General features: G+C 41.8%; 6 protein-coding genes across 6 annotated transcripts; all 6 read right to left on the reverse strand.

Moving 5' to 3' along the window:
- Nucleotides 1-2,419: 2,419 nt before the first annotated feature.
- On the reverse strand, nucleotides 2,420-4,903 carry N7468_002907 (Ty1/Copia family ribonuclease HI; the record flags this gene model as incomplete). Its single annotated transcript, XM_058472204.1, has 2 exons — nucleotides 2,420-3,351; nucleotides 3,796-4,903. 2 exons carry the CDS (start codon nucleotides 4,901-4,903, stop codon nucleotides 2,420-2,422), a joined length of 2,040 nt encoding a protein of 679 aa, XP_058331207.1.
- Nucleotides 4,904-5,618: 715 nt separating this feature from the next.
- Nucleotides 5,619-7,391, reverse strand: N7468_002908 (uncharacterized protein; the record flags this gene model as incomplete). The annotated part of the gene is made up of 1 exon (XM_058472205.1): nucleotides 5,619-7,391. The coding sequence occupies one exon, from the start codon at nucleotides 7,389-7,391 to the stop codon at nucleotides 5,619-5,621; it is 1,773 nt and encodes a 590-aa protein (XP_058331208.1).
- A 6,842-nt stretch (nucleotides 7,392-14,233) lies between these two features.
- On the reverse strand, nucleotides 14,234-14,500 carry N7468_002909 (uncharacterized protein; the record flags this gene model as incomplete). The annotated part of the gene is made up of 1 exon (XM_058472206.1): nucleotides 14,234-14,500. The coding sequence occupies one exon, from the start codon at nucleotides 14,498-14,500 to the stop codon at nucleotides 14,234-14,236; it is 267 nt and encodes an 88-aa protein (XP_058331209.1).
- Nucleotides 14,501-15,201: 701 nt separating this feature from the next.
- Nucleotides 15,202-16,723, reverse strand: N7468_002910 (uncharacterized protein; the record flags this gene model as incomplete). Its single annotated transcript, XM_058472207.1, has 4 exons — nucleotides 15,202-15,735; nucleotides 16,031-16,133; nucleotides 16,216-16,297; nucleotides 16,687-16,723. The coding sequence occupies 4 exons, from the start codon at nucleotides 16,721-16,723 to the stop codon at nucleotides 15,202-15,204; spliced, it is 756 nt and encodes a 251-aa protein (XP_058331210.1).
- Nucleotides 16,724-16,740: 17 nt separating this feature from the next.
- Nucleotides 16,741-17,489, reverse strand: N7468_002911 (uncharacterized protein; the record flags this gene model as incomplete). Its single annotated transcript, XM_058472208.1, has 3 exons — nucleotides 16,741-16,887; nucleotides 16,982-17,189; nucleotides 17,308-17,489. Coding segments are annotated over 3 exons (537 nt in total), but the record flags the coding sequence as incomplete, so codon positions are not given.
- A 739-nt stretch (nucleotides 17,490-18,228) lies between these two features.
- Nucleotides 18,229-19,674, reverse strand: N7468_002912 (serine/threonine-protein kinase; the record flags this gene model as incomplete). The annotated part of the gene is made up of 5 exons (XM_058472209.1): nucleotides 18,229-18,407; nucleotides 18,473-18,638; nucleotides 18,694-19,010; nucleotides 19,059-19,390; nucleotides 19,439-19,674. 5 exons carry the CDS (start codon nucleotides 19,672-19,674, stop codon nucleotides 18,229-18,231), a joined length of 1,230 nt encoding a protein of 409 aa, XP_058331212.1.
- Between the last annotated feature and the right edge of the window lie 642 nt (nucleotides 19,675-20,316).

A 20,316-nucleotide genomic window follows, 5' to 3' on the forward strand; every position in this document is an offset into this window, starting at 1 on the left:
GTAGCCAGTAACAGCCATAAAAGCCTGTCGAAAGGGAGATGTCCAGCAATCTAGTGCTAGTGAAAGTTTTGCGTTTGGAGGAAGCTTCTGAAGGATAGATTGTTGCTGCTTTTGGACGTACTCTTGTAGCCGAGATCGTATTGTTTTTGCTGAAGGGATATGGGGTTGTGTAGGGGCAAGTCGGGCAAAGGTAATAACGTCACGGAACTCTGGATGTTCAATGAATTGGAAGGGAAGACGTGATAAGGTGATCAATTGTAGAAGCTTCTGCTCCCATGCTTCTTGCGTAAAGACTTTTGTTATATTTGATGTGTTCTGTGCCTATTATAAAAGAGAATGATTAGTAAAACATTAGACTATATGTCCTAAGTGATACATACTGCATTTGCGAGTAATCCCTTGATATTAGCCTTCTGGCTAGTAGATTTGCGACAGGTTGGACCAGCTAAGTGCCGATTAAGGGCAGTTGTTCCATACCGCCCACTTGCTGGATGATCAAGGACTTTCTGGCATTGGCGACACTTTACCCCTGGTTTACCAGTTTTTGCGTTGGCAACTTGATCAAATTGTTCCCAGCATGCCGCTGTACGGTTACCACCCCAATTAAGTCTTTTCCTCTTCCCAAACTCAGTCTCCAACCACCAAGCGACGAAGTCATCCTTTGACATTTCGGAGTATAGGATGAATGCTGGTGATCGACCAGGACCAACACGCTGAAGTGAAGAAGGAATCAAGGGTGGAGTAATTGGAGTGAGAAAATCGGGATTTGATGCAGATTCAAGTGTGTGCTGACTTCCAGAAATATCAGGCGTTGGGAATTGATCATTCGAAAAAGAGAGAAGAGCATCAACTGGATCACCATCATATACTGATGAAGAATAGATATCTGAGAACTGGGACATTTGGGACATTGTTAATCAGATGATCGCTAGTAAAGCATGATTTGAAAAGGGAAAAGCGACTGGTTTCTGGAGAAGATACCTACTAAGAAAGCCCATAGGCTCTGGTAAATAGAATTATTGACTAGCTTGAGTAGCTTTCCAATATAGCTTGACTATTATCGAACACATCAACTATTGACCCACTTTAACTTATTAATCTCCCTATGATTGGTTATTTATTGAGGGCTGATTGAGGGCGGCCCTCAAATCGGCCCTCAAAATATGCGGGCGGCCCTCAACCAGCCCTCGAAATGTGCGGGCCGCCCTCGAGCGGCCCTCGAGCGGCCCCCAAACGGCCCTCGAAAACATGCGGGCCGCCCTCGAATCACCAATCCGCCCTCGGTTTTTCGCTGACTTGTGTATCCCCTCAAATCTAGTGATGCTTTTAGTTCAAAGATTATTATGGGGGCTCTTCTATTAGTAAATATAGTATGATTAGACTTTATCGGGGGGCTCACCTTATAAAGAAGAATTATATGATATTTGGTGAAGAATCAAGAATTTATGAGATATGTTTAATGTTCTTGTTATTCCTACCAACATGACGTTGTAAATATATATATCTAACCCAACCATATTGAACTAATATATTCAAAAATCATCTCCTTTCTATTCACCCTCTACCATTTACTTTTGGAGATTCAAAACCTGTAATATAATCATTACCTACTATGCTTTATTACAATACAACTAAATTTCTTATAATTTCATAAGACTTAAATAGTGATACCATGGAGAATAAACTATAAACAGGAACAGGCTTAAAAAACAGTAATTAAATAGAATGAATCAGCAGAATTATACATCTAAATGAGGAATAGCCAACTTTTTTTATGCAAATGAGGGCGGATAAGGGCCGCCCGCGAGCGGCCCTCTGAGGGCTGAGGGCCGGGCGAGGCAGGCAAGAACCCGCCCTCCGCCCGCGAGGGCCGGGCGGAGGGCGGGAGATACTGGCCCTCGAAATGTTTTTGACGAGGTCTAATAGCAACAACGGCGTTTCAATTTTGGAATACTAAAGCTAGAGGAGAAAGAGGAGGAGGGAAGGAAGGAAAAGCTACTATACAACGACCGACCTAATACCCAAGTCCCGCCATCCCCCTGTCCACTTCTGTATATGTTCGGACAACAGTAGTTTAGATAGTGCTGCTATCAAGGGCGGTGTGGAGTGGCAGAATCGGCTAACAGCTGATAAGATGAGGTGTTGGAGCATGCAGGGAGAAAGGGGTCTGTAATGTACAGTATGAATTGGTAAAATATATAACTCTGAAAGTTCTAAAATGACAGGCACCGCATATTTATACGGTGAGTTCCTTACATAAGAAAAGTAATGCACATATGCCAAGAAATGAATAAGCGGTAATACGGTGGTAATGGCACCGTGTGTTCCGACACACCCCCCCAGGCTGCGCGTTCGCTAGGTTGAACTAGCAGGCCTGACACCATATTTTAATGGGTCATGTGACCTTACTGGGATGGGATTAAACCATAGTTTTTCCCTCTCCATACGGCTCTATCAAGTGCCGTATATCTTCCATCCCAAGTTTTCGACGGCTTTCTTCGAATTTGGATCGTGGGAGGATCTTGGTCAAACCATCGGCAGGCATTTGACTGGTTGAGATCCATTTGAGTTCAATATCTCCACGTTGAATGCGTTCGTATAACCAATTTTTAGCCACGTTGACGTGCTTCAATTTGGTATCAATTCCAGGATTTTCGCTGGTAAGCAGTCGAACTGTTTGTGCATTATCGCACAGAATCGGAGTAGGATGAGATAATTCAAAGCCAATAGCTTTGAGCATGCGCTTCCACCAAATTAGAATTTTTCCCACTTCTAGCAACGCACGAAATTCAGCTTCTGTTGTCGATGTTGATACTGAACGTTGCTTCGACGATTTCCAATCAACGGCTCCTCCGTACACCTTGCATATATATCCATACGACGACTTGGTATCGTGATTATCTGCAAACGATGCATCGGCGGCGATGACAAAAGAGGAATTCAGTATGGAATCGGTGTCGTTTCGCGGGCTATATTCAATGGCGTGAAAGCGTGTCTGGTACAGATATGACATAACTCGATCAACCGATTCGAGATGTCTTTGACTAGGATTTGCAGCGAATTGGGCCAGTTTTGACGCATGAATTGCGATATCTGGTCGGGTCTGGTTCGCTGGATATTGAATTGATCCAATTTTTTGCTGTATTTCCTTGATTTGGGAGGCTGTAGCTTCCTTATCGGATGGCATAAGAATTTCTCCCGATGGTAGAGGAGTAGTAGCCTTATGTTGATCAATTCGATGGAATTTATGTGCCATATGCGACACATATGCATCTTGGCACAACCAAAGCTTCTTTTTCTCTCTATCTCGCAATATGCGAATTCCGAGAAACCATTTAGCCTCTCCCATATCTCGAACTTGCCAGTAGCGTTGAATATCGTCATACAGCTTATCGACGTGTTTGGCAGCGGTTCGCAGGCTAACAATAATGATATCGTCGACATAAAAGAAGATAATGATACCATCTCCGACAAATAAACATGGGTCCTCCGGAACTGGTTTGAAATCTAGTTTTTCGAGCACACGAGAGGCTTCTTTTTGCCATAATCGTAGAGATTTTCGGAGGCCATATAGCGCTTGTTTGAGCTTCTATGCCTTCCCGATCTGTTGGAATCCAGGAGGCATTCGGGTATAAATCTCATCGTGTAGCATACTATTGAGAAATACATTGACTGTATCAAGTTGACGTGTATCCAGATCGAAGGCTGCTGCTAATGCGAACATTAAACGGCCTGTTTTCGCTGCTAGCGTTGCTGCATATTTCTCCTCCCCTGTCAAAGTTTGGAGGTCTCCACGCACACAGATTCGGGCCTTAGCCTTGATTAGATATCCATTCGCATCGAGTTTGTATGTGAAAACCCATAATAATGGTAAAACCTGTTTACTGACGTCAACCGGTTCATCCACAACATCAAACGTGCCTTTGGATTTCAAAGCTTCAATCTCTATTCGAGCAGCAGTATAGAACATCTCTCCATACGGATGTGTTCTCAGATCTTTCCACGACTTCGGAGGTGGTGGTAAATCGTCACTGTGTAGTCGATTTGGCATCGTTTTGCCAATATTGAAAGCTGTCGTATATGCACGACGTATTTCTCGATCCTCCTTCTCTAGGAGGTGAAATTTGGAGTAAAAACTCTGGAAATCGGGATCAATTCGTGGTCGACGTGTTCGTGTTGTTTGGAGGATATTCGATTCATCGACATCACCATTGATATCGTTGGGTGCACGTGTGAGTGCATCTCCTTCCTCTGGTTCAGATTCCACTTTATTCGATATGGTTTCAACCTCCGATTCGACTCGATTCGTGCCTGTTTCCACCTCTACCTCCGCTGAATTTAGTGTGTTTTCCTCCTCTATCTCCTCCAAATTTGGAGTTTCATCGACTTCGATTGGTTCAGAGATAGGCGGTGAGGTAGGCTCTGTCAAATTTGGAAGCGGTGTGGCAGTGGGAGTTGGAAGTTGAGTGTGTGGTTCGGGAGTTTTTTCTCCTATATCCCTTCTATCGTGCACCTCCGACGGTTGTGTTTCTGGTGGTTCAACATCACGTGGTTCCATCTCGATCGGTTTTTGGAGAGATAATAGATCGATAGTGGTAAGATTTGAGTCGGTTATGGTGCCGAATTGCGTGTTCTGATCGATTGATTCCAAGGTTGGTGTAAGTCCCCACGCCTCCATCTCCATATGGTGCGCTAATATAGCATCCATTTCAGATATAATTTGAGCGTTAGCAGGGATCTCTGCCTCCGGAACTCGCGGTTTAGCGTCATTTTTATAACGCCTCGACTCAATAAACACTGCATCTCTCACGTGCATCACCTTGTCGTTGTCTGGGAACCAAATTTCCCACACATTTGATGCCACATATCCTACCAAATATCCCAGTTTCGCCCTCGGTGCCATTTTATCCAGATTTGGTATATTTTGGACCCGAGCGTATGCCGCACAGCCATAGATTCGGAGGTTGCTTATATCCACTTTCGTATCAACTTCTCTACAAGTTGATTGGTTGATTCGTTTGAAAACTTCACTAAGTGGAACGATCCAACTTCCATCTTTCCATGTTGGAATTCTGTTCAACAGATAAACAGCTGTTTTGACTGCATATGGCCACAGATAATTTGATAAACCTGCTCTAAGCAGTAATCCACGTGCTATAGTAGTGATCACCCCCCCCAGATCTCTCAGATAGACCATTCATATCTAGGTGGTAAGGTGGAGATCTTTCCCATTTGATGCCCATTTGGGAGATCTATGCTTCTGTTTCACGGTCGATTGAGGTCTTGTTATCGGAAAAAACAACCAAAATCTTGAGGTTCAACCATCTCTCGATAAACCTGATAGCTATGAGAAATATCCCTTTCATTTGGTGCAGGGATTCCATAATATACACCACATGAAACCGGATTCCATCGAGATAGAAGTGCGCGAAATATCGTGCCTTCCTTCCATATTAATGCATATACACCACGTCGAAAAATAGCCTTCTAAATGGACCATATCTCTGTGTGATTGGTCGTCGCGAAATTTGCTTATTCGACTCCTTTTCCAGGCACGTTTCACATATCTCGTTGGTTCGATCCACTTTTGAATACAAGATTTCCATGCCTTTATTCAACTACGAGGCCATCTCGATACGACGTTTTCCAACATGGCCTAGTCGCTCATGCCATATATTGTACATTATGGTCGATTTATGCTCGTTTCTAGAGTCAATCGGCCCTCGTTGCGTATTAAATGTGAGTTTCTGGTTCAATTTCTTATGATAAGATGTCGGACTAGGTTCGAAGGTCCATAATCCTGCCTTGAGCGTGAGATTCCATAGGATTTTCCCTGTTAACTGGTTGGAAACAGCGTTGTTCATGCCATCGTGGCACACTCCGCCTTTACGCAGTCGACTCTCGGAAATCAAATTCAAATGGAAATTTGGTGCATATATAACTTCCTTCAAAGTTATATCGTGCGGTAAACCATTATCTGGATCGATGGGATAGATTTTTGCTGTTCCAATCCCTTCATATTCCGTATAGTGGTCTCCGGTGCCTAATTTCCCACGAATTGGTGTGAAATCAATGAATCGGGATGCGTCGTTGGTGACGTGACAGTCGCTGCCACAGTCTAAAATCCACCAGTTTGACGTATTGACGCCATTATCTACGCTCGCTACGTTCAAATTGAACGTTTGACCACTCGAATTAGTGGTTTTTCCTCTCGATTTGGTTGCGAATGCACCCTGTAAGGAGAAGGAATCAGTGCGAACCGTTGAGTTTGAGCTGTTTGCCTTCTGTGAGGGCTGTGATTGGTTCAAATTTGAGTTGTGTTTCGAGTTGTATTGTTTGATCTGTTTACTCAACCAATCACGATAACTCGACGGTTTCGAATTCATCGCATCTCGGGCCCGTTTCGATGCCTGTTTAGGTGGCTTCCATCCCTCCGGTGCTATATCTGGGTTCAGAATATAGCATTTCCAGGGTTTATGGCCCCACTTGGAGTTGTTTGCTAGGCAGGGACACCTTTGATTGGCGTACGAAGCGGAGTTTTCCTCTTGAGTGACGGGTTTCTCCTCTTGAGTTCCCTGAAACGTCGAAAATGTGCCTTTCGGGGCCTCTTTTTTCGATTTGATTCGGAGCGACCATTCACGTTCCAGCTTTCGAAGAACCTCTTGTGTAGGGATATCTCTCCTTTCAATCAATAGCTGTTCGTACATGGTTGCATGGAACCATTGGAGCTCGTTGATTGGAAGGATATTTTCGAGAAGCTTCCGATATAACTCCTTCGAATACGTTTCCTCCTTCGCATAATCGAGTTCGGTTTGAAGCTCCAACGTCTTATTACACCACGCTTCGATCGATGTGTTGCGATTAATTGAGTCGAGATGTTTGATCCAATCGGTGCGCAATCTCGTGATATACGAGGGGTCCTTGGTAGGATTGAACCGCTGGTCCAAATCTTGGATAACCTTTCGAAGATCCTTCCCTTGTCGAACAATATATTGATACTGTTTCGGGAGCGAATTGTATATGAATGTGGAGATAAACGCGAGGCCTTTCCTCTGATTGAGGTATTGGGCTCTCCTCTCCTTCCAAAATTGATACTCTTCCCTGAGTAGAGTATATTCAACTATTGCATCTTTTCTCGACGCTGCACTGCCTTCCGGTGCGTTTTCGATCTCGTTTCTGATTTGAGATATTGAGGGAGCGACTTTAACCATGCCTGGGTCCGATAATAAGGCCTGTTTAGCCATTTTATCCGAATTTTCGGGGTTCAAATACTCCCAGATATCATATGGAATCGTGCGCTCTTGCAATGCATTGATCCATCCTGTCCAATAGGAGCTGTTGAGTAGTTTAAGGTTACTACCAACCGAGAGCTGTTCCTTCCATTCATCCATCACGATATGACAGCCAAAAAACGAATTTTCTCCTGTTCAAATCTCCGAATAGCACTGTTTTTAGTCGTGTTTATAGAGGCGTAGGGGGTGGGGGATATGTGCCGGGAGTTCCGACACACTCCGTGAAAAAATTTTCCCACTCAAATTTCCCTCAATTTCCTCTGTTTCAACGACAGATTGGGGTGCCAATATGGTTCGAATAGCCTCCGAATAGCTTCAATATGGTCAAGCCGGGCTCATAACTGTTGGAGCATACAGGGAGAAAGGGGTCTGTAATGTACGGTATGAATTGGTAAAATATGTAACTCTGAAAGTTCTAAAATGACAGACACCGCATATTTATACAGTGAGTTCCTTACATAAGAAAAGTAATGCACATATGCCAAGAAATGAATAAGCAGTAATACGGTGGTAATGGCACCGTGTATTCCGACATGAGAGGAGAAGGATAGGGACCAGTATCTCCATCCCTGTCCTGTTTCGGATAAGCCCACTATCCTGTTTTAGATAAGCCTACTATCCTGTTTCGAATTCTTATTATAGTAGTTCTACTGTCGACAAAAGATATTAACCTAATTACTGAAACCAGCGCCGTAATTTGCTTAAGAAATAAGTTCTCATTACAAATACCGAGGAAGCTCCCTCCTTATTTCTTTTTCCATTCAACTTCGTTGTTCTTACTCTTTTTTTAACCTATCACTATACAATTTTCACTCTCTACAGCTGTGATCGGGCTTTTTGTCCGTACCTCCCTAGGGGAGACACTTCAGGTTATCGATAATATAGCTAGAAAGTATCAGATATATTCCGATAATAATCACAGTTATACTAGCTTTTCTGTACTATTTATAAAATTACACAGAAACAACTGCTCAAGTTAGGAATATCCTATTTCTAAATATCTAAAAGAACAAGCTAAATAGAGTTTAATCAAAGAGATGATTGAAGATGGCGAGAGAACCTATAAAAATTCTACTACTAAGGATATAGTAATATATGGTCAGGATCACAATAGCAAGAACGTTACCTGGATAGAAGTCAGCCAATCTGGAAAAGTCACGTTCTTTAACTAAAATAGAAATAAAGCCGAGTATACCCTAGATAATAGACTTAAGAAGGGGAGTTTCTGTAATACATCCGACATAAACGCTATTAAAAGTGTGACACTATCTTTAAGCATACTTAAAGCATCGACTTCTTCGTTATTATCCATCCCAGCGATTATATCGGCTACTAGATCTGCTTCGGCAACCTATCCCTATGTTTAGCCTTCTAGATATTGAACTAACTACACTATTATCTACTACTTATTATTATTTTAAGATATTTTTTGCTTGTCTATTTCTGTTATTATATTTATATATTTTAAGATATTTGATATTCTTGTCTTTAAATAATATAAAAGCTTTAATTATCTATTCTATAATAATAGATCTAATACTCAACTCTGACTACCCCTTTATCCCTTCTTGTCTATATCTAGATAGCAGTAATATTTATGACAATAATAAGCGGCAGAATCGGCTAACAGCTAAGCAACATACTAGTTATTAGAAACTAGGGATTAGGATATCTATATATAATATAGATCGTATCTGTCTGGCCCCCTTTCTGTTATCCTAATATCCTAAGCTAGAGCTGTAGAAAATAAGCAGTTATTACCAAGAGTTAAAAAAGACTTATTTATTCAACAATAAATATCACAATCGCTCGATTCTACCGCCTATCACCGCTATATAATTACAAGATATTATCTAAACTACTACTAATCGAGACCTGTCACAGTCTCTTAAGCTACTTCTCATTCTAATAGATCGATAGCTAATATCGACTCACCAGATTACAAAACTCTCTTTCTAAAAAAGCAAGAGAGATATAAATAGGCAAAAGATAACAGAAGAAAAGAGAAACAGATATAAGAGGAACTTTAAAAACTCAGCCGACCAACTACTTTCGCAGAGTTCTTACACCATTACTATAACCTACTCTCCCGGCTACTAAGAGTCGAGACACCATCTTGCTTGACTACCAGGAAAATACCCCTTCTTACAGGGAAATATTGCCCTATACAGTTAGAACACTAGACCGATTACTCAGTACTGTAGTTGAAGCTCTTTGGGTCTGTCTACAGCTATCTTTAGTTGACACTAGAGAGAGCCCCCTATTTATTCTCATCTTTCCCTAAACTAGAAGGATTAGACCAACGACTTAGTCGGAGGCCTATAAGCAGTAAGCAAGAACTCGAGATATATAAGCAATTCGCTATAAAAGAACATATCTTCGATATAATCACCGAGCTGTGCAAATTACTAGCTGCTCGTGAGAAATTCGCCCTTGGCGATAAGATCCACTTTAGCAACCATACAAACTCTTTAAACAAGATCGCAGCTCCCGAAACAGATACAAGCCAGCCATCAAATATATACCATCTAAGACCTGATCAGTTCTATATCCATCATATCAACGACAACACTTCCACTCTCCTTACATCTATCGAATATAAGCCGCCTCACAAGCTTTCTATAGCTATACTTTGTATAAGGCTACGACCTATAGACTTATAAAAAGATATGGTCAGATCAAACAAAATCCCGACAGATTAAGAAGCGAAATTAAGATATAATACCAAGCGACTTGTCTGCTCCACTCTTGTCCAGGAGTATCATATAATAATCTAAGAAAGGCTCGAGTACTCCTATATGACTAACAAGATTGCTCGGGTCCTTCTCCATATTTCACGTGATACTCTGGGCACGCTCTACTACTTTCTATATAATCTAAATAGCGAAGTGAGTACAAAAGTAGAAACTACTCTTGTAAATACTTCTATTACAAGAACATTGTATCTATATTTAATAGCATTCTACTCGGCTATGCGAGATCAGGAGTAAAAGAATTCCATACGACCAAATATCCCTATATAGAAGACCAGTTTCGATCACACTCGCTTACACATTCCGGAAGACAAATTCCGGCAACTTCCCCTTAACTCCGACAATACCACACCCGAGTTCCCAAGCCCAGATTCTAGTTCGACTTATAAATCATTATCATCACCACCAGATTCCCCCGAATCAACAGCTCGTCAAGTATCTACTAGATCTCGAATTAGCTATACCACACCCAATATAAGACATCGCTCACAGCCGTCACAATCACCTAACCCGAAGTCGAACCCAACAACACACCGCAAACAAACCTTCAGTCAGATTCCCTCTTTTTTATCTACCCAACACATAACTCGACAAAGAAAGATAATCGATAATAGAGGCCCAGATAGCCAGCCCTACCACTGTAATACACAATTTTGTACCCAACAATATTTAATCGGATTACAATCAAAAGATACTCTTGACAATCACTATCTAAATATGATATTCTATCGTCGAAACAAAGACGATCTTCATCATCCCATTACCTCCGAAGATTTGGTATTTTTGTTAAAAACACAATTAGACGAGAACATTAACCGGTATACATCTATTAGAAGTTACAGAACGTACGGTGTATTGTTCAAACTTACTTGTGTTGTATATAGCTACACCATCATCGGTAAAAGAACTACATCGCTGTTATAGAAAGAAATCTCTCACAAAGCAAAGATATACCGAATTCTGCAAAAGACTTAAGGATCCGCTATACCTGTTTTCCTAGATATAATCGACTTAACGAAAATTTACTTCCTCTATAAAACTAGAGAGATTTGCTATATACTCGTAATAGCCTGGGGGGGAAGTTAATACAGTATCGATAGAGCCGACATCTAAACTTCTACAAAATATTTAGTAATCTAATAAGGAAATTAGAGCTTTAAAAATCATCCACAACAACCTGCGATATAACAATATTCTTTAGAATAAAGAACTAAGGCAGACAATAATTATCGACTTTCACCAATCCATATTACAACCTCGAAAAAGTTTACAACAGCCAAGAGCCTCAAAACGACGACTAAATCAGCCAGAGATGGTTAATTCAAAATGTCTTCGTATAACTTGACAATATATACTTATTCTATTAGAGTAACAATTCAATTATTACATTATAATAAAACACGAAGCATTAAATTTTAGGATTATTATACTAGTCGCCATATTTAGTATCCCCTAACTAGATAAAGCAAATCACCAGAGTAGCACCCTGGAATATTCCCTTCCTACTCGGGTTAGCATCCAGATATAATATCACTCAACAATAAATTTTCGAGTTCTATTCGCAATATAACCGCTAATCCATCGTTTCCTGCGTAGTATTATCTATTATCTCGGCATTTAAAAGACCAATCTCATATCGATCATTTATAATTCTTAAATATTTAAAACAAAAATTTTCCCCCCAAACCACTCCATATATATTTAGACAGTTTAACTTTGCATATCGAAGTACCTACTTGACCAAAAATCACATTTCTTAAGTAATTAAGACACCAACTACTACTATCAAGACCACTACCTACCAACCGGGCTTCCTATCAGTTCCATTTCAATTTCAACTATCATATCTCGAAGACTAACTCAACCACTATAGTTCCAACACAATAGACAGCCAAGACAATAACTCTAGAGCTTAAAAGACTCGAGATAGTTTCGCATCCATCCTTAACTATTACGAAAACCATATTCCAGCTAATAAAACTCCCGAATTTGTCAAAAAGGTTTCATCAGGTGAAATTTAGATAGGGGTAAGAAAGGATAATATTCCATCTACTAAACAAGGTACAGATTTGAAGACAGCTCTCAACAAGACTCTAAAGATACAAGATACCATCCAGAACCTCTCCTCCGCCAAGAAGGAGCTTATAACTAAAACAATAAAAGCCAGTCTTCGAGCTTAAAAGCCGAAAGGTGACAGATAGGTCAACAAAGCTATATCTATAAGATCTCAAAATACACTACTCGCTCTATATATACCATATTGTTTTTACATATATCAAATATAACCACTTATTTAGTTTTCTGTTATCTTACAACATAAGTATATCCACTAGTAATATTTATAGATCAAATAGTTCATCAATACTATAATTAGAAACCAAACCACCCTTAATTACCTGCTTCATTTTCTCCTCAACAAAAGTATCGATGTTTACATATTTTTTTGCGCTTAGAAGAAATAATTAATTATCAAGCATAGTAAAAATACTATAAAACCAGAGATTGATAAACTTCTAATAGATCTTATCAAACATAAAGCTATGTTGTAAAGCAAGACAAATCTAAAATAGTCTACTTTCTAATAAGCTCTCTATAACAGCCGATAGACACTAAGATTCTGACAAGGATCTATCCTTAATTTTTTTAGCCTCGCAATCCTAAAATACATCAAGAAAAAAACGAAACCTCGACATGAAATATACTAAGAATTATTCGAGATCGGAATCCTAGTCTTCGAGGCGCTCTAGTAAGAGCCACCAAGGAGCAACATATATAAATTTAACAGGAGCAGCATAAGTAAATTCCCAATCGACTACCCCAGAGATAATAAGCTTTGATACATCAACAAACACATTATCAGGATAAAGATCATCGCAATAGAGTCGGAAAGGGCCCCTGCAATAAGCTCTTGATATCTCACGTAAAAGCTTACAGAAAAGACAGCGTACAATATATTTCTTCCGGCAGTCGGCTCTGTCTAAAATTGCATTGTTACATTAAAATTTAAGATGATAGAAATGTTGCTAAACGAGCTCCTCAAAATAATCCGCTACATTACTAAAATACCCTCGACCGAAGACACTATGTAGAATATTAGAGAATTGGGCAAGCCGATTCATATTGAAAGTGAGTAGACGCTTTAGCACAATCCAAACACCTGACTTGTCCTTTCTGATAACTCCGATATACGGAAATCCAGGTTTCGACAGCTCTAAAAGCACTTCAGCCATACTAGAATAAACTCTTCTCAAGATAGATCTCGAGACCTTTGAACTCAATATAACTATCACGTACGACAAATCCCTAAGATACTCGCTCAACGTATTTCCTTCAATAAAAGACATCACAATATATAGGCTAACCACAGATCTGCCATGTCCTAAGACTCTTGAAACGGGAATCGTGGTGTTCTGAGCGACATAGTTCATTATTGAGACCTTATCCTCAACTTTTTCATTGCGAGCGATAACTCGACCAAGGGCTGTAAAGCAAACCACGACGCAATAACCATCTTCGTAAGTAACTCGGTAGCAAATATTGAAAGCGCCATTTGAAAGCCGCAAAGCCGTTACAGACATGCCAGGACAATGCTGGAAAGCAAGCTTGCCTGCCAAATCCTCTGGTGAATATTTAAGTAGATTCTGTATCCATACCCCAAAAACACGTTCTGACTGCTCTTTCGCGATATTATCAAAGTCCATTTCACAAGTACCGCAAAGATGGGGCGGAAAGAGTTGTGGGAGAAAGAAAGGCAGACATGAGGACAGAGCTGAAACTGTTTTTAGGTAGCGACCGGAATATCCTTCCAGCTACGTTCCGTGATCATGTGAGCTCATCTGCCCCTGAGGAACTTTGGCCAATGAAAACAGATCCACAATCTGGGGAGCCAATCTTCGCCTCCCATTTTGCGCCCTGTGGTGTTTTCAAAACCACGCTTGTACGGTATAGAAATTCCCTCGTGACGCTAGACAACCTAGCACCAGCAGCACTTTTTTTATTCGCGGAAAACTCAGAATATAAAGAGTGTTTTATTTGGATCAGAAAACATCTTCATTTAACCGCCTAAGTCAGCGGGCCATAAACGGGCCACGGACAGTCGTCGGTCATCTATAGATGGTCCTCATCTCAGCACTCAGCGTGGGCATAACATGGAAGTCTCGTTGGTGGAATCCTGCTTTAATGACCGCTCTATAGACGGATTCCATATTCCATTCGTGATATGGCATCACCCTCCTCCTCACCCCGTATCTGATGCTCGCCAAAAAGAGTGAATTGCTCCATAAGATTTTCCATCTCATACAAGGATTCTTCTTCTTCGTCGGGTAGTGTCAGACCTTCTATCTCATGTATGGATCCTTCTTCCTCGTCAGGCAGTATCACTCCATGGTCCTTAGTAATTTCAAAAACAGGTTCAGCCCCTAGGACAGAGCGGCGCTTGAAATGCTGACTCTGCATGTCTGAATCGGGATCGGATTATCATTTCCTTTTCCGACTGACACAGTTTGAACGTGGCTCTTCGATTGAATGGGCGTCAAAAAAGTGACCACGTAGGCTCGGCAGATTCTGGTAATCTTTCTTCTGGCAATGTGGGTACGGGCAAATAAAAGCCACCAAGCTTTTCAAATTTTCCAAATGCCCGTCGATATGATTTAAAAGTGTTGCCTTCACTAGCCATTACTGGAATCGTTCATCTAGACTTTTCGTCGTATCTCCTAGGCAGAACGGGCAAAAGCCAGGGGCAACAAGGGTGTATCAGAACGTGAATATACCACATCGAGGCTGTAAATTCTCTAGATGGCTTTAGTAATGTCTCTTCCAGCTTTCCTCGTTGTATGAGAACTCTGTATATAGATAACAGAACTGAACAAACTTGCGCTATACATACCTGTGGGCGTGTTTTTCGTTCTTGTAGCGTTGTTGGTATGGTGGGCCTCCCAAGCTTCGTCTTTTATACTGCAGGATATGCTTCGCTCGCTATTACATCCTCATGCTATCATAGTCAATATGTGGGTAGAAGATTATTATCAGAACATAATAACCTACCCTGATATGGACATAGTGTAAACTAGATATTTATTATCTGTGGGAGATAACCCCAGATAATAGGCAACTCGCTCCATAGAAGTATAAAATGTAACCATATCATTCAAACACTGTTAGCCAATGTCACTTTCTAAAGTTGTCTCTGTGAAAAGGAATTCATCTAGTCGTGCATGTTCTGGTATATATTTTTTGAAGATGTTAAATAAGGGAGTCTTATCATACTCGGCAAACTTGTTCCCAGAAATATATTTATTATAGACAGAATCCCACCAATCTTGTCTGTGTTTTATTTTCCAGGCAAGTAAGTATTTGGCTTTTCTACTATAGAGCTTGTTACGCTTAGCAACAAGATTGGGATGAGCACTAGGGTTTCGAGAGATTGTAGAGGTTAGGAAGGCAATCCTCTTATTTATCGCTATGACTTCATCGGTCTGTTTGAAAGTGGTGAGAGAAGTCATGTCTAGTTTCAACAGGGTATTGGGATCGCGATGGTGAGACATGCTTTGCTCCATGTTGTAGCATTTGTAGTCCAGCTCTAAGCCAAACACAATGGCCTGAATGTCCAGTGATTTGAGTGTAGATTGGTACTTCAGGTATGTATTGTGGTTTTGATGATTGAGAGCCTGGGAATGTGTCGCTTCTGATACCTTTACTAAATAAGATCAGCACTTGGCTATAGCCCACAGCTACCTATTACTCATAGTTAATAGAGTTTGCGACATTTGTGTGAATGCCGTGGACCTATAGTCGATTTTTGAACCTCTCTCGCTGAGCCAGGCTTGTAAAGTTATGTCGAAGAGATGAAAAGGTCAAGGCTTTTTCTGGAGAGGGGCTAGTAGGAGTAATCATCTAGAAAAAGGGGGTCTTCATCTTTTCCTCTTTCCATTTAAGAGTATAAAAATCTCTTCCTCTTGGGGGTCTGATAGCGAGTATGTCTGCTACTGTGCTGAGGCCCTTGAAAACACCATCAGCTATGCTGTGGGCTATGACCCAAAATACAAAATTAAAAGCAAGAATTGGGTTCTCTTGGAACCAGTTCTTAGGGCTATAAAGTAAATATCAGCGATAAAATATCATGGTAGTGGGTATATGTCCTCACTGATATCTGTCCTCTCGATTATGTTAACCTTTGAGAAATTCGGGATCGATGGTTATCTAGTGCTTTAGCAGGTTTGTTTTTCGGTTCTACATTATGTTGAAGCTGATATGCTGTGATATTGTTATTAGCTTGAAACGAATGAGCTCGGATAAAACAGATCACGCTGTTTATAGGGAAGAGAGGATCAGCTACCCGAATCTTATAATAAAGATACTTATTAGAGTGATGGTAGGAACTCGACTCCACCACAGCACCTGTCCTGATACTCGAGCTAACAAACAACACAAGAGCACTTCCAGTTTGAACGCAAGCTTTTTCGTGCCTGTAATTGTGCTAGTCACCCCTGAATAGCCTGTAAAGGAGCAGCTCGATGTCTTTGGCTATAATAATATATTTCGGGTGAGGCTTCGTCCTTAAATTGTATTTCTTTGTGAGATCCTGTTGGATGTACTACACAGTATTAGTAAGGGACGAAATGTGTTCTCTAAAAGAACCTTACATTTCGAACATCTTTCTTTATATGCTCCGGGAGACATCGTGATATTTCTCGCTCTTATCTCGCAACAAAGTTCGAGAAATTTAGATATGCAGATTTCTGAGAGGGGAAGTTCTCTCTCGTGATAATATAATATTCTGTAAAAGATTTTAAAAGCTGCGGAGAGGGATCGGGATCTTTTTTTAGAAAAGTTGGCAGTCGCCGCTTCGTTACAGGAAAGCCTTTATCTAAGATATATCAATAACGACCTAGAAGAAAACAATTGTATCAGGGTAGCTCACAACAACCAGTTCAATACGGTCTTCTCATAGTTTTGGTCTGTGGCGGGAGCGAGCGCCTTGTGGCGTATAGTATTCTCGGTTTGTTCCCGCTCTTGCTGATAATCGCAGATGAAACCACGTGACAAGGCACATGCGTTCACCTTGTCGAGCTTCTGCTGTATTGCCTCTGGCAGCATCCTCTTACTAGGTAGCGACGAGAAAGAGATGGCAGACTGGAAGGGGCGCCTTGAAGGCTATTTATCGCCACCAGCAGGAGCACACGCACGAGAGTGGGTATTCTCACCCAGTTCTCACCCTCCTCACCCACGTCGCCCAAATTCTCACCCATATCACCCGCACTCACCCTAAGACAAATTGCAAGGCTGTTTTAAGACCCAGGGCTCTCAGAGAATTGACTGCGTTCTTTATGTGGCTTAAGTACGGCTGAGCGGACGGGAAGCCCTGTTCTCCACACCCTATGGTCGTATGTGCTAGATAGTTCGAATTAGGGCAATATATGCCTATCTCTGTTCTATGATGGAACTCCTCTGGTATTTGGAGCTACTTTCAGGGTCACACGAAGTGACCAGGAGCTGTTCAAGAAGGCGAAAAGTCTGCAATCTCGTGGAACTACCACCAATGTATTCACATTGGCTTTGCCTCTTGTATGACCCAGCTGAGAGGAATTCATTCATAGGAGATTTTCCGAAGTATATATATTTACGCCCATATTCAAACCAGTCATCCCATGATTGAAGTGTGGGTGCAAAATACGAGACCAGTCTAAGAGTCTACCCGTGTATATGACATTACGAATTGACTGACACGCGATTCCTGCTTCTCGCAATAATCCTCGACAAGGGCCTTGTGACTCGGATTCTTGAAGTCGCTCAGTTTGACCTTCCCAACTTAGGAGATGAAGCGGCGGACGGCCTTAGACATCGTAGAAAGGAGTTGAGTTTTGCGTACAGGAAGTTCTTTGGGACGGGAAGCTCTGGCATGCTTTTCGTTCTGAAAGAGAAGGCGGCGTTTTCAAATCAAGCAGCTTTATCCTGCCTATAACAGTTCATCTAGTTACAAAGCTGATATTGCCGCTTTCCCAGCCGAGGGCGCTAACCGAAACATTGCTGAGAATTCAAGCGTTTCGCCAAAGATGTTCATCACATACAGAAGTAAGCGCAAGCGCTTACAGGTTTCATATTGATAAGCGTAAGTATGCTATATTTACCAATACATTTTTCAGATACCCCTCAGTACATTCTGAAGGAAACGAAATTGGCTAGGATCAGAGCAGCCACGGATCCTCCAGCAACTCCCTCGCAGTTTTGCGCTCTTCTGGCAGCCACTTAAGCATGGACCTAATAAATCGGAGAAAAGATTCCTTCTCAGGGCCGGAAAGTCGCTTCTCTTGACTTTCTAGTGAAGTCAAAGGTACAGCCGCATCTTGATGAGCAATCCAAGTGCCTACTACAGAGTCAGCTCCAAAGTTTATTTATGAAAAGACTTAAAGCGCAAGTGAAATCGCCTACCATTGTGATCAAAGCACTGCTCTGTGGTTTCACTGCGCTGGACAAAATCAACTGGTGGTGGCCCAATCAATGCGACCATTAATGCTAGGTGCACAAATGCATCGTGTTTACCATTGTCGTCGAAAATATCCCCGAATAGATGCCGTCCTTCGAAGAGATCCCAGATCTGTCGTCCTATTAGTAGAGTTCTGAGCATCAGTCATGGCTCAAACACCACTCACCAGAGCCCCCAGATTCCAGATGTCAACAGCACTCCCCCAGGGCATCTCAAATATGATCTCTGGAGCCCGATAGATATGCGGCTGTACAAAAGGCCCGGACTTTTGCGTCTTCCCGATTCGTGCCTCCCCAAAGTCACAAAGAATAGGCAAGCCAAAGCCCTTCCGTCTGGAGGGTTTGCGAAACTGTCGACTCAGGTAGATGGTGCGCGATTCGTCTATTATTTTTCGAGGAATCGGATGCCTAGCCTCTTCATCCACAAAATCGGCCAGCATTGTATTGTCCTCCAGGCTGAGCATCAGATTGTCGGTCTTAAGATCTAGTTTAAATCAGGCAAATAATTCTTGTGGTTGGAGAGTATCATTACCAGTGTGAATGATGTCGGCTTCGGTATGCAGAAAATCAAGCGCCAATAATAATCGTCTCAATGTCATCTTGAGAAGAGGTAGGTCAAACGGCCTTGGATTCAATCGCATCATCTCAAGGAGTGTCATGTGCATCGGTTGAACGACAAGGCACTGGTGTTTGCCAGCATCGCTCTGAAGCTCGAAGGAGTCGTAGAGCTCTCGGACAAGTGATTGCCCTGGGTGTGCCGAGTTGACCTTTCCGAGGTGCTCATAAATCTTGAATTCACGGTCGGTCGCCGTGGGGAACTTCTGTAGCGAAGTAGACACCTTCAGAACAGCATACCTTTGGTTTCTTGGCCAAGTTAGTGGCGTTGATATCTTGACTTAGATAGTCACATACCGCAGATCCTGGCATAGCCAACTTGTCGAGTAGGCACCGAAACCAAGTTTACCGGTGACTCGATACCTTCCGTCGAATTCATCTCCTATGTGCACGGGATAGAATTGTTGGGTGTCGTAATAAGGTAACGTCTCCTCTTCGATGGGCGTTTCAAGAGGTAGTTTTAGAAATGATCTTGACGGGGGACGTGCTGTTTTCCTTATGGCAGCTTTCAAGGCACTCAGTCGTGGAGCCATGTTTGGCGCTCGAGAAGAACCTTCATGGCAGGCCGGCTGCCCTTATGCCTGCAGCCTTTCAAGGGGCGCTGTCACTTGGAACTTCGACCGCCCAAGTCACCTGCAATCCAAATAAGGTATGGCGGTCGGCATAATCACATGATACGTGATCTGTATATTCTATTCTGTAAGAAGGGAGTGCTAAGTATGTGTACAGTAGTACATGTACGCACCCCTTCAGCTACTCCTTCAGCTGTTCCCCCTTATACCATTTAGGAAATATCTATGCCTGATGGTACCTGAATATCATGTGTCCTGAATTCAACAAGAGGACCCATAATTCCTAACCCGAAAGGGATTAGTTTACTCTCACTCTTAGCTTAGCCAGCTCTATCTTCCCAGCTGAGTGGACGTGATTTCATCATGAACCTTCCAAATCCCTCACTCTGAGAAACCCAAGAGTCTATGATTCTCAATACACATCAGACAGTTTCCAGGTGACCTTATCAAGCTCCAATAGCCCATCTCCACATCAAATCTGCGGACTTCGTTAGCTCCACGAGACTAACCTTTCTGTCATTCAACAGGTATCATTAGACTGCGGTACGATCACAGTATCTACGGATATCCATAATCCGTATCCCCAGATTGCGGATTTGGATA

The sequence above is a fragment of the Penicillium chermesinum genome, assembly GCF_028974085.1.
Source record: "Penicillium chermesinum strain IBT 19713 chromosome Unknown utg000003l:1.0-5111272.0:1.0-5115320.0, whole genome shotgun sequence".
NCBI lineage: Eukaryota > Fungi > Ascomycota > Eurotiomycetes > Eurotiales > Aspergillaceae > Penicillium > Penicillium chermesinum.